Source organism: Sturnus vulgaris, chromosome 13 (assembly GCF_052056855.1).
Source record: "Sturnus vulgaris isolate bStuVul1 chromosome 13, bStuVul1.hap1, whole genome shotgun sequence".
In the NCBI taxonomy this organism is placed as follows: Eukaryota; Metazoa; Chordata; class Aves; order Passeriformes; family Sturnidae; genus Sturnus; species Sturnus vulgaris.
The window spans coordinates 19,660,447-19,676,326 of record NC_142255.1 but is presented as its reverse complement, the minus strand read 5'-3'; the positions used below and the strand labels follow the sequence as shown (position 1 = coordinate 19,676,326).

Here is a 15,880-nt window from a genome sequence, read left to right as displayed (position 1 = left end):
GCGGAACCGGGAGCGGTTCAGGGAGCGGGGCCGGAGCTGAGCCGGGCCGGGAGCGCTGCAGGGAGCGGATCCGGCGCTGCCCCCGCCCCACCGGGGCGGTCCCGGGGCCGCCCCCGCGCAGCCGCCGCTGCTCCGCGGGCCGGGCCGGGAGCGGGCACCGGCACCGGGACCGGCACCGGGACAGGCAGAGGCTCCGGGAGCGGCTCCGGGAGCCCCGGGCCGGGCTCATGCAGGGCTCGGTGCGGCGCCGGCCGTTCCCGGCCGCGGCCCCGGGCTCGCCCCCGCCCGCCGGGCCGCTCTACCCGGGCAGGTGAGCACGGCTGGGGTGGAGTTCGGGGGTTCGGGAATGGGAAAAGCCGCCCCTCATTCCTTGGGGATCCTCACCCCATCCAATCCCCCCGGCTCAGCCTGCTCTGCGCTTCCCGGGACTGCCCGGCCCCTTCCTGGGTACCACCCCCGGATGCTGCGGGGTCCGGGGCATCCCCAGGGTCGGAGTCCGGGGAATCTTTAGGGTCGGAGTCGGGGACATGCTCAGCGTTGGGATCCAGGATATCCCGAGGATCGGGGTCCGGGACATCCCCAGGATCAGGGTCCCCCAAAGTTCCCCCTCTCAGCTTTGTCCGGAGCATCCCGGCGTACCTGGGTTATCCAGGATTTGTAGGCTCTTCCAGGGAGCTGCAGCATTCCCAGCTCATCCAGGGAACCCCATCCTCATCCTCCAGCTCTCGGGCTTCACTCAATCATGCCAGAGTGGTTTGGGCTGGAAGGGACCTTAAAGATCCTCTCAGGGACACTTCCATGGATTTTGGAGCGTGGGCTCAAGCTCGAGGCTGATCCCGTTCTGGTCTCAGCACCAGGAGGGGCATGGATCCACTTTTCCTGCAGGGAGGTGAAGGTCCAGAGGTGCTGGAGGGACATTTCATGGGCTTGGGTCCTCTGTGGAGGCAGAGGGCGTTGGCAGCAGGAGCCGAAGGTGATGCTGCATCCTGAGCATCCCGGTGTGGAATTCCACCGGGCATCGCCGCGTTTTCAGCGCTCAGCTCAACTCCTGGGAGTTGGGGTTTTGCTTCATCGTGCAAAAGTTAAAAATAGTTGCACTTAATTCAGCATTTTTCACCTTGCTGGAGAGACCGGGAGGAGCCTCCCCGCAGGGACGGGTCAGGGATGGCGACGGCTTCGTGCTCTCCTCAGCTTTGTTATCCCACAGCTCCCAGGGAATTCTGGTGTGGGACAGCAGCTCTGCCTCCTCCCGGAGCTGCTCCATGGCTCTGTGTCCCTCTGTCCCCTGCAGGCACAGCACGGTGAAGGCTGAGGACACCTTCAAGACGTCCCCGTTCCACCTGGACCTGTGGTTCTACTTCACCCTGCAGAACTGGGTGCTGGATTTCGGGCGCCCCATCGCCATGGTGAGCGAGGGGACAGGGCCAGCGGGTCCCCAGGGCTGTCCCCTGCACCAGAGGGGTGTCCTGGAGGAGCTGGGAGCTGCTCTGCTGTCCCCTGGGGAAGCTGCTCCCTGTTCTCTCTCCCACACCTTTGTTTCCACACCAAAAAGGGATCTGGGAGGTTCCTCCTGCTCTTCCCCATTTCTTACCTGGGGCTGCTGCTTTCCACAAGTGGCCATTCCATAAAAATGGAATTTTTAAAGAGCTGGAAGCTGGCAGAAGGTTCAGGGAGATGCAGGATCCCAAATGCCTTCCTTGACCCCACAGCTCGATAGCACCGGGCAGGGCTAGGAGGGAAAACTTCCAGAGGGTGATTTTTGGGAATTTTGCTGCAGGAAAAGCTGCCAAACCAACCCCCTGAAGTCCAGCTGAGCATTCCCAAGCAATCCCAGCGTTTTCCCTGTCCCTCACCCATAATTGCTGTTCCCTCTCTCCTCAGATCATCCTCCCTCTGGAATGGTTTCCTCTAAACAAACCCAGTGCTGGGGATTATTTCCACATGGCTTACAACGTTATCACCCCCTTCCTGCTGCTCAAGGTAAACCTGGCAGTGTCCAGGGCTTTTCCCATTCCCAGTTTTTTTAAAGTTTCAGAGGTTTTTAGGCTGTTGGTTATTCCCAAATTCCTGCCATGAGGAAGAGTTAACAGGATTTGTGATGCCACCTTTTAAAGAGCACCTCAATTTCCTGCTTCCCCCTGGAATTCTGGCTCCAGAAAGAGTAAGAGCTGAAGGTAAACCTGGGAATATTCAGGGCTTTTCCCATTCCCAGTTTTGTAAAGTTTCAGAGGTTTTTAGGCTGTTGGTTATTCCCAAATTCCCGCCATAAGGAAGAGTTAACAGGATTTGTGGTGCCACCTTTTAAAGAGCACCTCAATTTCCTGCTTCCCCCTGGAATTCTGGCTCCAGAAAGAGTCAGAGCTGAAGGTAAACCTGGGAATATTCAGGGCTTTTCCCATTCCCAGTTTTGTAAAGTGTCAGAGGTTTTTAGGCTGTTGGTTATTCCCAAATTCCCGCCATAAGGAAGAGTTAATAGGATTTGTGATGCCACCTTTTAAAGAGCACCTCAATTTCTTGCTTCCCCCTGGAATTCTGGCTCCAGAAAGAGTCAGAGCTGAAGGTAAACCTGGGAATATTCAGGGCTTTTCCCATTCCCAGTTTTGTAAAGTGTCAGAGGTTTTTAGGCTGTTGGTTATTCCCAAATTCCTGCCATGAGGAAGAGTTAATAGGATTTGTGGTGCCACCTTTTAAAGAGCACCTGAATACCCCTCAGTTTCCTGCTTGCCCCTGGAATTCTGGCTCAGAGCCCTTTTCCCAAATGATATTTTTAGGACAGCATCCATCCTTGGCTTAAAGGACAGCTGGAAGCAGGGTGGATTTTCTAAATTGTTCAGAGCTTAATTCCACTTGCTCTTTGACCTTGGAACTGTGGCTGGAGCTGGAATTTATCTGGCCCCAGCTGCCAACCTCTGGATCAGATCCCATAAACCATTCATGAGGTGAAATTCTGTCGGATCATTAGGAACCTTTTCCTGTTAAGAAAGCAATTACAAATCTATTTTAACCTCCATTAGCTGGGAGTTATGGCCTGAGGTGGAAATGATTCTCTCTCGATATTCCAGGAGGATTTCAGCACTGGGGGCAGAAAGGGAATCTCCAGGATGTGGGAGCTCACCCTTCCCAGGTGAATTTTTTGCAGCCTGGCACAGCATTGAGGGTTCATCCCCCCCCAAAAAAAAATTCCAGGATGGATTTCCCGGGGTTTGTCCCAGCCCTGTGCTCTCCTCATCCTCCCGTGACGTTCGTGCCGCAGTTCCAGGGAAAGGGGAAGTTAAGCCTCCAAATTAAACACAAATAAGGAGATTTTCCCTGCCTGGGGAGGGCTGCAAAGCTGATTTAGAGGGAGAGGGGGGGCCCTGGCTGATCCCAAAGCTGGGACAATCCCGAGCCAGCCAAAGCTGGAAAACTCCTGGAGCTGGGATCTGGCGTGGGAGGTCCTCTCTGCTTTGCAAGGAAGCAAAAAAAAAAAAAAAATTAATTCTGCTGCTTCCCAAAATTCCTGCTCCTATTCCAGGGCTTGTCCCAGGCTCTGAGGCAGCCTCAGGTGCAGCTCTGAAAGCAGAACCCAAAAAGTTGCCCCGAGTGGTTTTGTGGCACTCAGCTCCCCCTGGCTGGGGGGTCAGAGGGAGCTGGGTCCCATTCCATTGGGAAAAAAGGGAAAAGAGCCCCAAAATGTTCACTTGGAGAATCCTGAGGTGTCCAGACAGGGAGGGAAAAGTGAGGAGCTCTGTGCTGGAGGCTCTGCTGCCATTGGAGGGCACATGCAACCTTCAGTCCTCTCCAGAGGCAGGAAAATCATGGAAAACCATGGAAAACCACAGAAAACCATGGAAAATCATGGAAAATCATGGAAAACCACAGCCTTTCCTCCCTCATCAACGAGCTGTGCTCATTTCTGGTGAAATTTCTGGGTGCTCCAAAACCCAGCAAGGGCAGGAGCTGCCGTGTCCCTGCTGCTGCTCCTGCTCCTCCTCCTCCTGATCCCTGGAGAGGCTGGGACAGAGTTAAAGGAATAAAGTTGGAATTTGTTGAAAGGATTCACCTTGGGCAGTGCAAGAGCTCAGCCATGGCTACACCCAAGATGGAGCCAAGATGAATCCAGGATGGACCCAAAATGGATCCAGGATGGATCCAAGATGGAGCCAAGATGGAGCCAGGATAAACCCAAAATGGACCCAAAATGGCCTCAAGATGAACCCAAAATGGCCCCAAAATGGACCCAGGATGGAGCCAAACTGGACATAAGATGGAGCCAAGATGGATCCGAGTCAGGAGTTCTCCCACTTTGATCAGTTCTGGTCCATTCCCATGTTGGGGTTCATTGTCCAGTCCCAGCTCCAGGTTCTGCAGTCCCAAACTCCCAGATTCTCTTTTTTTGGGGCTGGAGCTGTTTGCTTTTAGGGTTAGAAAAGAATTATTTTGTCCAATAAACCGCGAGGGGAACGCGCCGGCGTTTAACAAATTCAGAGTTACTTCCCAACGCTGTACAAAACCTGAAAGGTTTTTTTTTTTTTCGTTTTTAAAACTTGAGGCATCGCTCCTCACTTCACCCCTGTGCCTGCAGCTCATCGAGAGGTCCCCCAAAACCCTGCCCAGGTCCATGGTCTACGTCAGCATCATCACCTTTGTGATGGGTGCCAGCATCCACCTGGTGGGAGACTCCGTGAACCACCGGCTGATCTTCAGCGGCTACCAGCACCACCTGTCCGTCAGGGAGAACCCCATCATCAGGAACCTCAAACCTGAGACCCTGGTAAGACCCTGAGCTGCCTCCAGGCGTTGCTGGGAATCTCGAGTTCGTGAATTGTTCCGTGCTTTGAGCCCTTAACTCCCGATTTTTTTCATCCTCTTTTTTTTTTTTTTTTTTTTTTTTTCATCCCCCCCCCTCCCGGTCGCAGATTGATTCCTTCGAGCTGCTCTATTACTACGATGAATATTTGGGGCATTCCATGTGGTGAGTGATTCCCAGAGAGTCCCAGAGGTTATGGGATGGCACAGGGGGGAAGGGCAGAGCTTAAAAGTGGGAGGGAAAAAAAAAAAAATCGCTGAGGCAGAGCTGGCGGGGGATAATGTTCTGCTGGCCAGGGGGATGAGGGTGGATCCGGGAATGGCTGGGAATTCCCTTCTGCTCACGGATATTTCTGGGATGTGGCAGTTGTTGGAGGGCCAGAGGAACAAATTTTCCTTCCAGAAGGTTCCTCCTGGCTGCCAGCACCCTCAGCTGTGCCCCAAACACCCCAAAAACCCCGACCCCAAACACCCCAAAAACCCAGGAAAGTCTCAATTCGCTGCCAGATAATCCCGGGAGCTCAGGGAATTCCCTGCTGGCTCATTTGGAGTTCCTGGAGGGCAGGGAAGGGAGCAAACCCCCTTCTTTGACATCCCTTAGAAAGGAAAGAGGGGCTCTGGGGGAGGTTTGGGAATCCTGCTCACAGCACGGGAATTTGGGAATGCAACGACTGGAATTGTTCAGGGCAGCGCTGGAAATTTGGGATTTTCCTGCCCCATACTGGGAATTCTCCTGATCTGCAGAGCACAGGACAAACCCAACCCTTCCCAGGCCCTTCTGTGCCCTGTGGGTGCAGCAGGAATCCTGGAGCAGGGAATTCCAGGGCTGCAGGAATCTCTGAGCTGGGAATTCCAGAGCTCCAGGAATTTCTGAGCAGGGAATTCCAGAGCTCCAGGAATTTCTGAGCAGGGAATTCCAGAGCTGCAGGAATCTCTGAGCTGGGAATTCCAGAGGTGGAGGAATCTCCAAGCAGGGAATTCCAGAGCTCTAGGAAACTCTGAGCAAGGAATTCCTGAGCTGCAGGAATTTCTGAGCAGGGAATTCCAGAGCTTCAGGAATTTCTGATCAGGGAATTCCAGAGCTGCTCCATCCCCAGCTGAACCCACAGGAACAGCTCCGGGTCTGGGATGGATCTGGGGCAGTTTCATCCCTTTCCAGGCTCGTCCCAGCGCTGGGAATTGCTGATTTTTTTGCAGGTACATCCCGTTTTTCCTGATCCTGTTCATTTATTTCACCGGGTGCTTCACTCCCGTGGCGGAGCAGAGCAGGATGCCCCTGGCTGCCCTGCTCCTGGTGGGGCCCAGCAGCCTCTACTACTGGTGAGTGCCTTCTGTCCCTCGGGGTGAGCAGGGAATTCCTCTGGAATTCCCCAGGAATATTCCAGGAAGAGCTGCTCCATTCCCCAGGCTTCCCCAGGGCAGCTTTTGCTCTGCAGGGCTGGAAAATCCAATGAAACCTCGTGGGAGTTTGCAGAGACTCGAGTCTCTGGAAGGTGGGACAATCCCAGAGTCACCCAGGACAGCCCCAGGGCCACCCAGGACAGCCCCAGGGCCACCCAGGACCATCCCAGGGCCACCCAGGACAACTCCAGGGCCACCCAGGACCATCCCAGGGCCACCCAGGACAACTCCAGGGCCACCCAGGACAACTCCAGGGCCACCCAGGACAGCCCCAGGGCCACCCAGGACAGCCCCAGGGCCACCCAGGACAACTCCAGGGTCACCCAGGACAGCCCCAGGGCCACCCAGGACCATCCCAGAGTCACCCAGGACAGCCCCAGAGCCACCCAGGACCATCCCAGGGCCACCCAGGACAACTCCAGGGCCACCCAGGACCATCCCAGGGCCACCCAGGACAACTCCATGCTCTCTCTGGGAATGCAGGATTACCACTGATCCCAGGAAAGCTGGGAATGCTCTCCCTGCATTCCTAGGATCACCTCTAGTCCCAGAAAAGCTGGGAATTCTCTCCCTGCAATCTGCAGTGATCCCAGAAAAGCTGGGAATGCTCTCCCTGCATTCCTGGGATCACCACTGATCCCAAAAAAGCTGGGAATGCTCTCCCTGCACTCCCTGCAATCCCCAGTTACCCCAGAAAAGCTGGGATTGGGATCTCCAGTGACCCCAGGAAGGCTGGGATTGGGAACCCCAGTGATCCCAGAAAAGCTGGGATTGGGATCTGCAGTGACTCCAAGAAAGCTGGGACCAGGATCTGCAGTGACCCCAGAAAAGCTGGGACTGGGATCTCCAGTGACCCCAGGAAGGCTGGGATTGGGATCTCCAGTGGTCCCAGAAAAGCTGGGACTGGGATCTCCAGTGACCCCAGGAAGGCTGGGATTGGGATCTCCAGTGGTCCCAGAAAAGCTGGGATTGGGATCCCCAGTGACCCCAGAAAAGCTGGGATTGGGATTCCCAGTGACCCCAGAAAAGCTGGGATTGGGATCTCCAGTGGTCCCAGAAAAGCTGGGATTGGGATCCCCAGTGATCCCAGAAAATCTGGGATTGGGATCCCCAGTGACCCCAGAAAATCTGGGATTGGGATCTCCACTGATCCCAGAAAAGCTGGGATTGGGATCCCCAGTGACCCCAGGAAGGCTGGGACTGGGATCTGCAGTGACCCCAGAAAAGCTGGGATTGGGATTCCCAGTGACCCCAGAAAAGCTGGGATTGGGATCTCCAGTGGTCCCAGAAAAGCTGGGATTGGGATCCCCAGTGATCCCAGAAAAGCTGGGATTGGGATCCCCAGTGATCCCAGAAAAGCTGGGATTGGGATCTCCAGTGACCCCAGAAAATCTGGGAGCTGTGTCCCAGCAGCCCCAGGAGCAGCAGGAATTTCCCTGGCAGGTACCTGGTGACCGAGGGTCAGATCTTCATCCTCTACATCTTCACCTTCTTCGCCATGATGGCCCTGGTGATGCACCAGAAACGCAAGGGGCTGGTGCTGGACAGCAACGGGCTCTTCCTCTTCTACTCCTTCATCATCACCCTCCTCCTCATCGCCCTCTGGGTGGGCTGGCTCTGGAATGACAAAATCCTCAGGAAAAAATACCCCGGGGTGATTTACATCCCAGAGCCCTGGGCCTTCTACACCCTGCACATGAACAACCTGCACTCGGCCAAGGGCAGCTCCTAGGGTTTGATATCGTGGTGGTGGGAGGGGGAAAAGGAAAAAAAAAATTAAAAAAAAACAAAAAAAACAAAAAAAAAAAAAAAAAAAAAAAAACAAAAAAAAAACCAACCAAAAAAAAAACCAAAAAAAAACCAAAAAAAAGAGAGAAGAAATTTAGTTTTTCTAACGTAGATTGATGTATTTCGAATAAATTCCTCGATTCCTGAGCGGTGGGAGGTGTGTGTGATGATTGTACCTGGGAAGGGAAGGGGGGGGGTAATTAAAGGTAATTAATTAAAGTTAATTAAGTGATGGTCGGGGAGTTCTCCCTGTGCTCGGTGCTGGGGTGGGGTAGGAGAGGCCAATTCCCCAAAAAATGGCCCCAAAATCCATCGGGAATGGGGTAAATTCTGCACCAGCACCTTCTGCTCTCACAAAACGAGAAATTCCCCACAAAACAACCCCAAATTGGTCGGGATTGGGGTGAATTCCAGAGATTTCTAGACCAGCACCTTCAGCTCTCACTCAGACATGAGAATTCCTGAGAATTCCCCATAAAACAACCCCAAAATCCATCAGGATTGGGGTGAATTCCAAGGATTCCAGCACCTTCAGCTCTCACACACATGAGAATTCCTGAGAATTCCCCTCAAAACAACCCCAAAATCCATCAGGAATGGGGGGAATTCCAGGGATTTCTGCATCACCACCTTCAGTTCTCACTCAGACATGAGAATTCCTGAGAATTCCACAAAATCCCAAAAGGAGGAGCGGGGCTGAGCAGCTCCTGGGGCGTTTGGGATCCCAAGAATTCGAGTCAGAGCTGGGAGGTGAAAGGAGGAAAATTCCCGGGATAAAAACTCGGAATAAAAATATTTGGGAGTTTCCTTCCCTCCAAATCTTTTTAATTATTATTTTTTGAGGTTTGGGGAATTTTTTTTTTTTTTTTTTTTTTTTTTTTTTTTGTCTTTTGGATTTGGGGATTTTTTTTATTTTTGGGTTTTGGCATTTTTCAATTTTTGGAGTTTTGAGTTTTTTGGGTGTGGGGTTTTTTTGAGTTTTGGAGGTTTTTGGGTTTGGGGATTTTTGGATTTTTGGGGTTTGGATTTGAGGGATTTTGGATTTGGGATTTTGGGGGGTTTTGGATTTTTCAATTTGGGGATTTTTGGAGTTTTTGGATTTTTGGAGTTTTGGATTTTTCAATTTGGGGATTTTCGATTTTTGGACTTTTTGATTTTGGGGGTTTTTGAGTTTCGGGATTTGGGGGTTTTGGAATTTTTGGATTTTGGGATTTTTCAATTTGGGGGTTTTTGGGGGTTCGGATTTTTGAGTTTTTGTATTTTTGCATTTTCCCATTTCCTCCTCCTCCTCTCCCATCAGCCAAGCTCGGTGCGAGGCGCTTTCTTTGGCATGACCAAACCTTTGCCAAACGCGATCCCAAAGATCCCCAAACCCCCATCCCGGGGCCGGGAAATTCGCTTTTCCCGGAGCCGCCGCAGCGCCGCCGGCTCAGCTGCCGTCGCCATAGCAGCGGGTATTTATTACATTTAATTACATTTAATTACATGTACAGCCCCGGAGCCGCCGGACTTCAACCCCGAATTACGGCGAGCTCCAGCAGCCGCCTCCGCTCCTGCCAGGACACCAAAACCCCCCGGATTTTCCCCAAAATCATGGTGAGTGACCCCCGAGCCGACCCCAGCTCTGCGCCCCAAAATCCCATTTTAAAACTCTTCTTTTTTTTTTGTTTTTTTTTTTTTGTTTTTTTTTTTTTCCTCTTCTCTTTCTCTCCTCTTCCTGCTCCAGGCAAAGTTTCTGTCCCAGGATCAAATTAACGGTAGGTACGGCTTTGTTCTGCTCCGGGGGGTTAATTAGCCAGATTAAATTTATGTTTATATTTAAAAATTTTATCATTTTGGGGCATTTCTCCCCCCGAAAGCGTCTGGGTTTGGGTTTGTTTTCCCTCAGTCCCTCTCCTCCCGGCATTTCCTGGCTGGGAAAACAAGGAAATCTCCCGAAATTCCATTAAAATTCTGCATTTCTAAAGCGGCCGATTGCGCTGGGAGGAGCAGGGGGCGAACACCCCCGCCCCCAGTCCCGAAATTCCAGGAGTCCCGATCCCAGTTCTGGGGGAATTCGGGAGCGGAGGAGGAAGAGGAAGGAGGAGGAGGAGGAAGGAGGAAGGAGGCGGCTCCGGGGATGCGAATTCCCCTTGAGAGCCCCCCTGGATTAAAAAAAAAAAAAAAAAAAAAAAAAAAGGAGCCTGGGATTGCCCCGGGAAGCAGAAATAAGAGTATTAATAAGAGTATTATTGGAAATCTGATAATCTGCCGGGGATTGGCCAGCGAGGAGGAGGAGGAGGAGGAAGCCGGGGCACGGGAGGGCGCAGCGCCCACGGACACCGGGACGACCCCAGAATATTTTTGGGGCACCCCCGGAGCATTTTTGGGGCGCCCCCGCAGCGAGGGTTGGGGACAGAGGGGACAGGGACGGGGCTGGCACCGATCCAGGCTGGGTTTGCCTGGCCCGGAGGGAACCGGGAGCGCTGGGAGAGGGGAGGGAAAAGGGAAAAGGGAAAGAAAAGGGAAAAGTGGGAAGGGAAAAGGGAAAAGGGAAAGGGAAGGGAAGGGAAGGGAAGGGAAGGGAAGGGAAGGGAAGGGAAGGGGAAAAGAAAAGTGGGAAGGGAAAAGGGAAAGGAAAAGAAAAGGGAAGGGAAAAGGGAAGGAAAAAGGGAAAGGAAAAGGGAAAAGGGAAAAAGGAAAAGGGAAAAAGGAAAAGGGAAAAAGGAAAAGGGAAAAAGGAAAAGGGAAAAAGGAAAAGGGAAAAAGGAAAAGGGAAAAAGGAAAAGAAAAGGGAAAAGGGAAGGGGTTGCAGAGCTCCCGGCTGGATCTGGGTCAGTGCGGGCCGGGCTTTGCTGCTGGGAAAGCGCCGAGAGATGGGGAGAGCTCGGCATTCTCCCCCCAAAATCTTCCTCTCCAACATCCAAAATCCTCCTCCTCCAAAATCTTCCTCCTCCAGCATCCAAAATCTTCCACCTCCAGCATCCAAAATCTTCCAGCATCCAAAATCTTCCCCCTCCACCTCCCTGCTCCAGCCTCTCCCTCATCATCCTCGCCCCCTCCCACCCCCACCGAGGCAATAAAAACTTTTAAACCATTTCCTCCTCTTCCTCAGCCTGGAGGGTCCCAATTAGCGCCCCGAGGGTTTTAATTACCCTTAATTCCCCCATTCCCACCCCCCCCCTCCGTGCCCATCACCCTCCTGGAAAGGCGACACCAGAGCCGGATCCCGGCTGGAATTGTGCCAGGGGAGGGATCGCGGCTCCCCGGGAGCTCTGGCGGCTTTAACCGAGCTTTGGTTTTTAATTAGAGTTCAAGGAATGCTTTTCCCTGTACGACAAGAAACAAAAGGGGAAGATCAAAGGCTCGGAGCTGCTGGTGGTGATGCGGTGCCTGGGAGTCAGCCCCACGCCAGGGGAGGTGCAGAGACACCTGCAGCTGCACAGGATCGGTGAGAGAGCGGCACAAAACAGGGAAAAACAGCCAAAAACGGGGGAAAATTCCGTTTATTCTGGAGTCGGGATATTCCAGGCACAGCACAGCCGCCGAAAACAGGGGGAAATTCCATTTATTCTGGAGTCGGGGTGTGCCAGGCGCAGCACAGCCACCAAAAACCTGCATTAAACAGGGAAAATTCAATTTTTCTGGAGTCAGGATGTTGGAGGCACAGCCACCAAAAACCTGCGTTAAATAGGAAAAATTCCATTTATTCTGGAGTCAGGAATTTGCAGGCAGAGCCACCAAAAATCTGCGTTAAACAGGGAAAATTCAATTTATTCTGGAGTCAGGGTGTTCCAGGCACAGCCACCAAAAACCTGCGTTAAACAGGAAAAATTCCATTTATTCTGGAGTCAGGGTGTTGGAGGCACAGGCACCAAAACCCTGCATTTAACAGGAAAAATTCCATTTATTCTGGAGTTGGGATGTTCCAGGAGGGAACATCCACCCACAGCAGTCACCACAGATTCAAACAGTGCTGTTAAAATCCCCCAAAAATCAGGAAATAAAGACTTTAATATGGGTTTGGAGGGTGGGAGACTGTCCAGAGGTGGAAAGGCACAAAAAAAAATGTTCAGCTGAAGGTGTGTAGGGAAAACCAAGCACAAAACCCAAGGAATTGTGAGATCGGGGTGGGAAAGTTCAAAAATTCGGGATCCGAGTTGGGAGCACGAATTTAACAGAATTATAAATGGGATTTTAGGGGGAAAACCCGAATTGTGACGCGACCTGATCCAGATCAGGGAAAGGGAGGAGAAATCCCAGGAAAAGGAAACTCCGGGAAAAGGGAAAGGAAACTCCGGGAAAAGGGAAAAAGAAACTCCGGGAAAAGGGAAAGGAAACTCCAAGGTCAGGGAGAAGAACTCCAGGAAAAGGGAACTCTAGGAAAAGGGAAAGGAAACTCCAAGAAAGGGAAAAGAAACTGCAGGAGAGGGGGAAAAAAACCCCCAGGAAAATGGAAAAAGAAACTTCAGGAGAGGGAAAGGAAACTCCAGGGAAAGAGAAAAGGAAACTCCAGGAAAAGGAAACTGCAGGAGAGGGAAAAAGAAACTGCAGGGTCAGGGAGAAGAAGAATTCCAGGAAAAGGGGAAAAGAAACTCCAGGAAAGGGAAACTCCAGGGAAAAAGAAACTCCAGGAATGAGAAAAAGAAACCCCCAGGTCGGGGAGAAGAAACCCCAAAGTCAGGGGAAGAAAAGCCCCGGAAAGGGAACGGGAGGAGGAGGAGGAGGATGATGATGATGATGATGCTGCTGATGCTCAGTCCTGGCTCCAGCTCCCAGACAGAGCCATTCCCCACGGAAATTCCCTTCCTTTTGCAGACAGGAACGCGGAGCTGGATTTCTCCACCTTCCTGACCATCATGTACCGGCAGCTGCGGCAGGAGGAGCCGGCCCGGGAGATCCTGCGGGCGCTGGCGCTGCTGGACCCGCAGCGCACGGGGGCGATCGCCGAGCCCGAGCTGAGAGCCAAACTCACCGTGCTGGGAGAGAAACTGGCCCGGGAGGAAGGTGAGGATGTGCCGCAGCTCCAGAGACACCGAGCGCTGCTGCACTGGGCTGAACTGGGCTGAACTGGACTAGACTGGGCTGAACTGGACTGGGCTGAACTGGACTAAACTGGGCTGAACTGGACTGGGCTGAACTGGACTGAACTGGGCTGAACTGGGCTAGACTGGACTGAGCTGGACTGAGCTGGACTGAACTAAACTGGACTGAACTGGACTGGACTGAACTGGACTGAACTTCCCTGAACTTTCCTTTCCTGATCTTTCTTTTCCTGGACTTTCCTGTCTTTTCCTATCTCTCCTCTCTTTTCCTGATCTTTCCTTTCCTTTCCCGAACTTTCCTTTCCCTCTCCTCTCCTCTCCTCTTTCCCTTCTTCCTCTTTCCCTTTTTCCTTTTCCCCCTCTCTTTTCTTCCTCTTTTCATTCTCTTTTCTCCTTCTCTCTTTTCTCCCTTCCTCTTTTCCCTCTCTCTTCTTTCCCTCTTTCTTTTCTCCTTTTTTTATTTCTCTCTTTTCTCCCTTCCTCTTTTCATTCTTCCTCTTTTCCCTCTTTCTTTTCTCCTTTTTTTATTTCTCCTTTTTCCCCCCTTTTTTCCCTCTTTCTTTTCTCCTTCTTTTTTATTTCTCTCTTTTCCCCTGGGATGAGGAAGGGCCTGCGCCAGCAGGAGACACCAAAATAAAAACAGACAAAACCCCCAAACCCCTCCCATTTGTCAGCAATAAACCCAAAACCCCACTTGGAATAAATTTTTGATTTTTTTTTTTTCCCTCGTGGAACTCAAAAAGACGGATATCCCTGCTGCAGGGAATTCGACATGGAATTAAAATCCAAGTGCTGAGTGACTCCAGTTTGAAACTCCCCTAAAAATCCCCCAGAAATCCCCCAAAATCCCCCCAAAAAATCTCCCAAAAATCCCCCCAAAAATCCCCCATCCCGCCCTGAGGACGTTTTCCCGTTTTTCAGTGGATGATCTGCTGAAAGATGCCAAGGTTGGGCCCAACGGCACCATCAGATACGAGGAGTTTGTGCAGCAGCTCTGCCTCCCTTCGGTGGATTACTGACCCAGCACCAGCACCACCTGCGAGGTTCTGATTTTCTATTTCATTTCTATTTTTATTTCTATTTTTTCCTATTTTATTTCTATTTTTTTTTCTATTTTTTTCTTATTTTTTTTCTAATTTTTTTCTATTTTTTTTTCTATTTTTTTTTCTATTTTATTTCTATTTTTTCCTATTTTATTTCTATTTTTTCCTATTTTATTTCTATTTTTTCCTATTTTATTTCTATTTTTTCCTATTTTATTTCTATTTTTTCCTATTTTATTTCTATTTTATTTCCATTTTTTTTCCTATTTTTCCCCACTTTTTATTCAGGCTCAGGAGCCTTCAGTTGCCTTTCAAAATCTGATTTTGCCTTCATTCCGTGCTGACTCCTCCTGGGGAAGCAGGATGTGAGCTCTTAGTGAAATAAACCGAGTGCAACAACGCGTGTCAAGCTCTCAAAAGTGATTTTTGAAATGATTTTCAACCTCGGGGCTGTGGCAGAAGCAACTCGGGGTCAAGGCCTCGGGGTTCTCCACCGAGCCAGCAGCTGTTGGTGTCTGCACAAGGGAAAAATGGGGAAAAAGGAAAAAACTTCCCAGGAAAATTCAACTTTTTCACATCAGAAAAAAAACTTCCTAGGAAAATTCCCCTTTTCCAAACCAGGAAAATTCCCCTTTTTCCACATCAGAAAAAACTTTCCCAGGAAAATTCAATTTTTCCATACCAGGAAAAACCTCCCCAAGGAAATTCCCCTTTTCCACATCAGGAAAAACCTTCTCAGGAAAATTCAATTTTTCCACAGCAGGAAAAACCTTCCCAGTTCCAGACTGACTAAACCCTCTCTGATTTTCTTTTCCACGTTGATTAATCCCCCTCTGATCCTCATTTTCATCCCACCTTAGGGCAGCTCCACAAAGAAATATTTGGAATTTTGGGCAGGTTCTCCCTGGATTGAGCTGGGAAATTTCACAGGGATCAAGCAGCACTCTGGAAAATTCCCATATTCCCAAAAATCTGCTCTGGCTTCTGCTCCTCTTTCCTCTCCCTCCACCCTTTTAAAAAAAATCCTGAATCTCCTCTTGGCTCCGTCAGTGAATTAATCAGGAATTAATTAATTAATCCTGGCAGCCACAGCAGATCCAAGGGATTGGGAAGGAATTCTTCCATGGGAGGGGCTGGGATGGAATTCCCAGAGAATTCCAAAAGCTGGATGGGGTTTGGATCAGCCTGGAATAGTGGGAAATGTCCCTGCCCATGGAATGAGATGGGATTTCAGGTCCTTTCCTTCTAATTTCTAATTAAATCTAGATTTTATCATTTCCAAATTATCCCAGGATTCTGTGACTCACCCATCCCTGTGGAGCAGCTGGAATTACTTCAAGGCCACACACAAAAAAAAAAAAAAAAAGGGAAGAAATTGGGGGGAAAAAAAACCCCCCAAAATCCAAGCAAATCCCAATTTTCCAGTGTCCCTGGGAGGGTAAAATAGGAATTATCCTCATGGAATATCAGACAGGGGTAAAAGTAGGGAAAAATCAAATGACATAACAGAATTCCACACAGGGCATGGAAGCAGAGCCAGGAATTTCAGTGAAGGAAAAAGATCCCGATCCAAGCTCTGATCCCTGAGCTTCCCCCCAAAAATCCCAAACGCAGGCAGAAATCCCAAATCCCATCCCCACATTCCAGGCTCTCCGAGCAGCTTCTTTCCAGGGAAAATGGAATTTGCTCCACGGAAAAGTGACACCGGCCACACCTTTCAACCCTTAATGGGCTCTTCCTCCTCCAGGGATAGAAAATATTCCAGGGATAGAAAATATTCCAGGGAAAGCCGCAAAATCAGAATTAAAAGAGCTCAGCACTCCGGGAAAAGCAGCA

At 50.8% G+C, this 15,880-nt stretch overlaps 2 protein-coding genes across 3 annotated transcripts; both read left to right on the top strand.

The window, feature by feature from the left end:
* Window positions 1-186: 186 nt before the first annotated feature.
* CLN6 (CLN6 transmembrane ER protein) lies at window positions 187-8,124 on the top strand. Of its 2 annotated transcripts, none has more exons than XM_088172736.1 (7): window positions 187-310; window positions 1,292-1,406; window positions 1,882-1,980; window positions 4,532-4,753; window positions 4,899-4,954; window positions 5,986-6,108; window positions 7,633-8,124. In XM_088172736.1, exons 1-7 carry the CDS (start codon window positions 228-230, stop codon window positions 7,919-7,921), a joined length of 987 nt encoding a protein of 328 aa, XP_088028862.1. In that variant the 5' UTR covers window positions 187-227; the 3' UTR covers window positions 7,922-8,124. The 2 variants fall into 2 exon arrangements, with proteins under 2 accessions (XP_088028862.1, XP_014743295.1); XM_014887809.2 differs by having other exon boundaries at window positions 194-310; window positions 4,565-4,753.
* Window positions 8,125-8,241: 117 nt separating this feature from the next.
* CALML4 (calmodulin like 4) lies at window positions 8,242-14,447 on the top strand. Its single transcript, XM_014887813.2, has 6 exons — window positions 8,242-9,573; window positions 9,704-9,734; window positions 11,267-11,407; window positions 12,775-12,963; window positions 13,923-14,044; window positions 14,333-14,447. The coding sequence occupies exons 1-5, from the start codon at window positions 9,463-9,465 to the stop codon at window positions 14,018-14,020; spliced, it is 570 nt and encodes a 189-aa protein (XP_014743299.2). The 5' UTR covers window positions 8,242-9,462; the 3' UTR covers window positions 14,021-14,044; window positions 14,333-14,447.
* The last annotated feature ends 1,433 nt before the right edge of the window (window positions 14,448-15,880 follow it).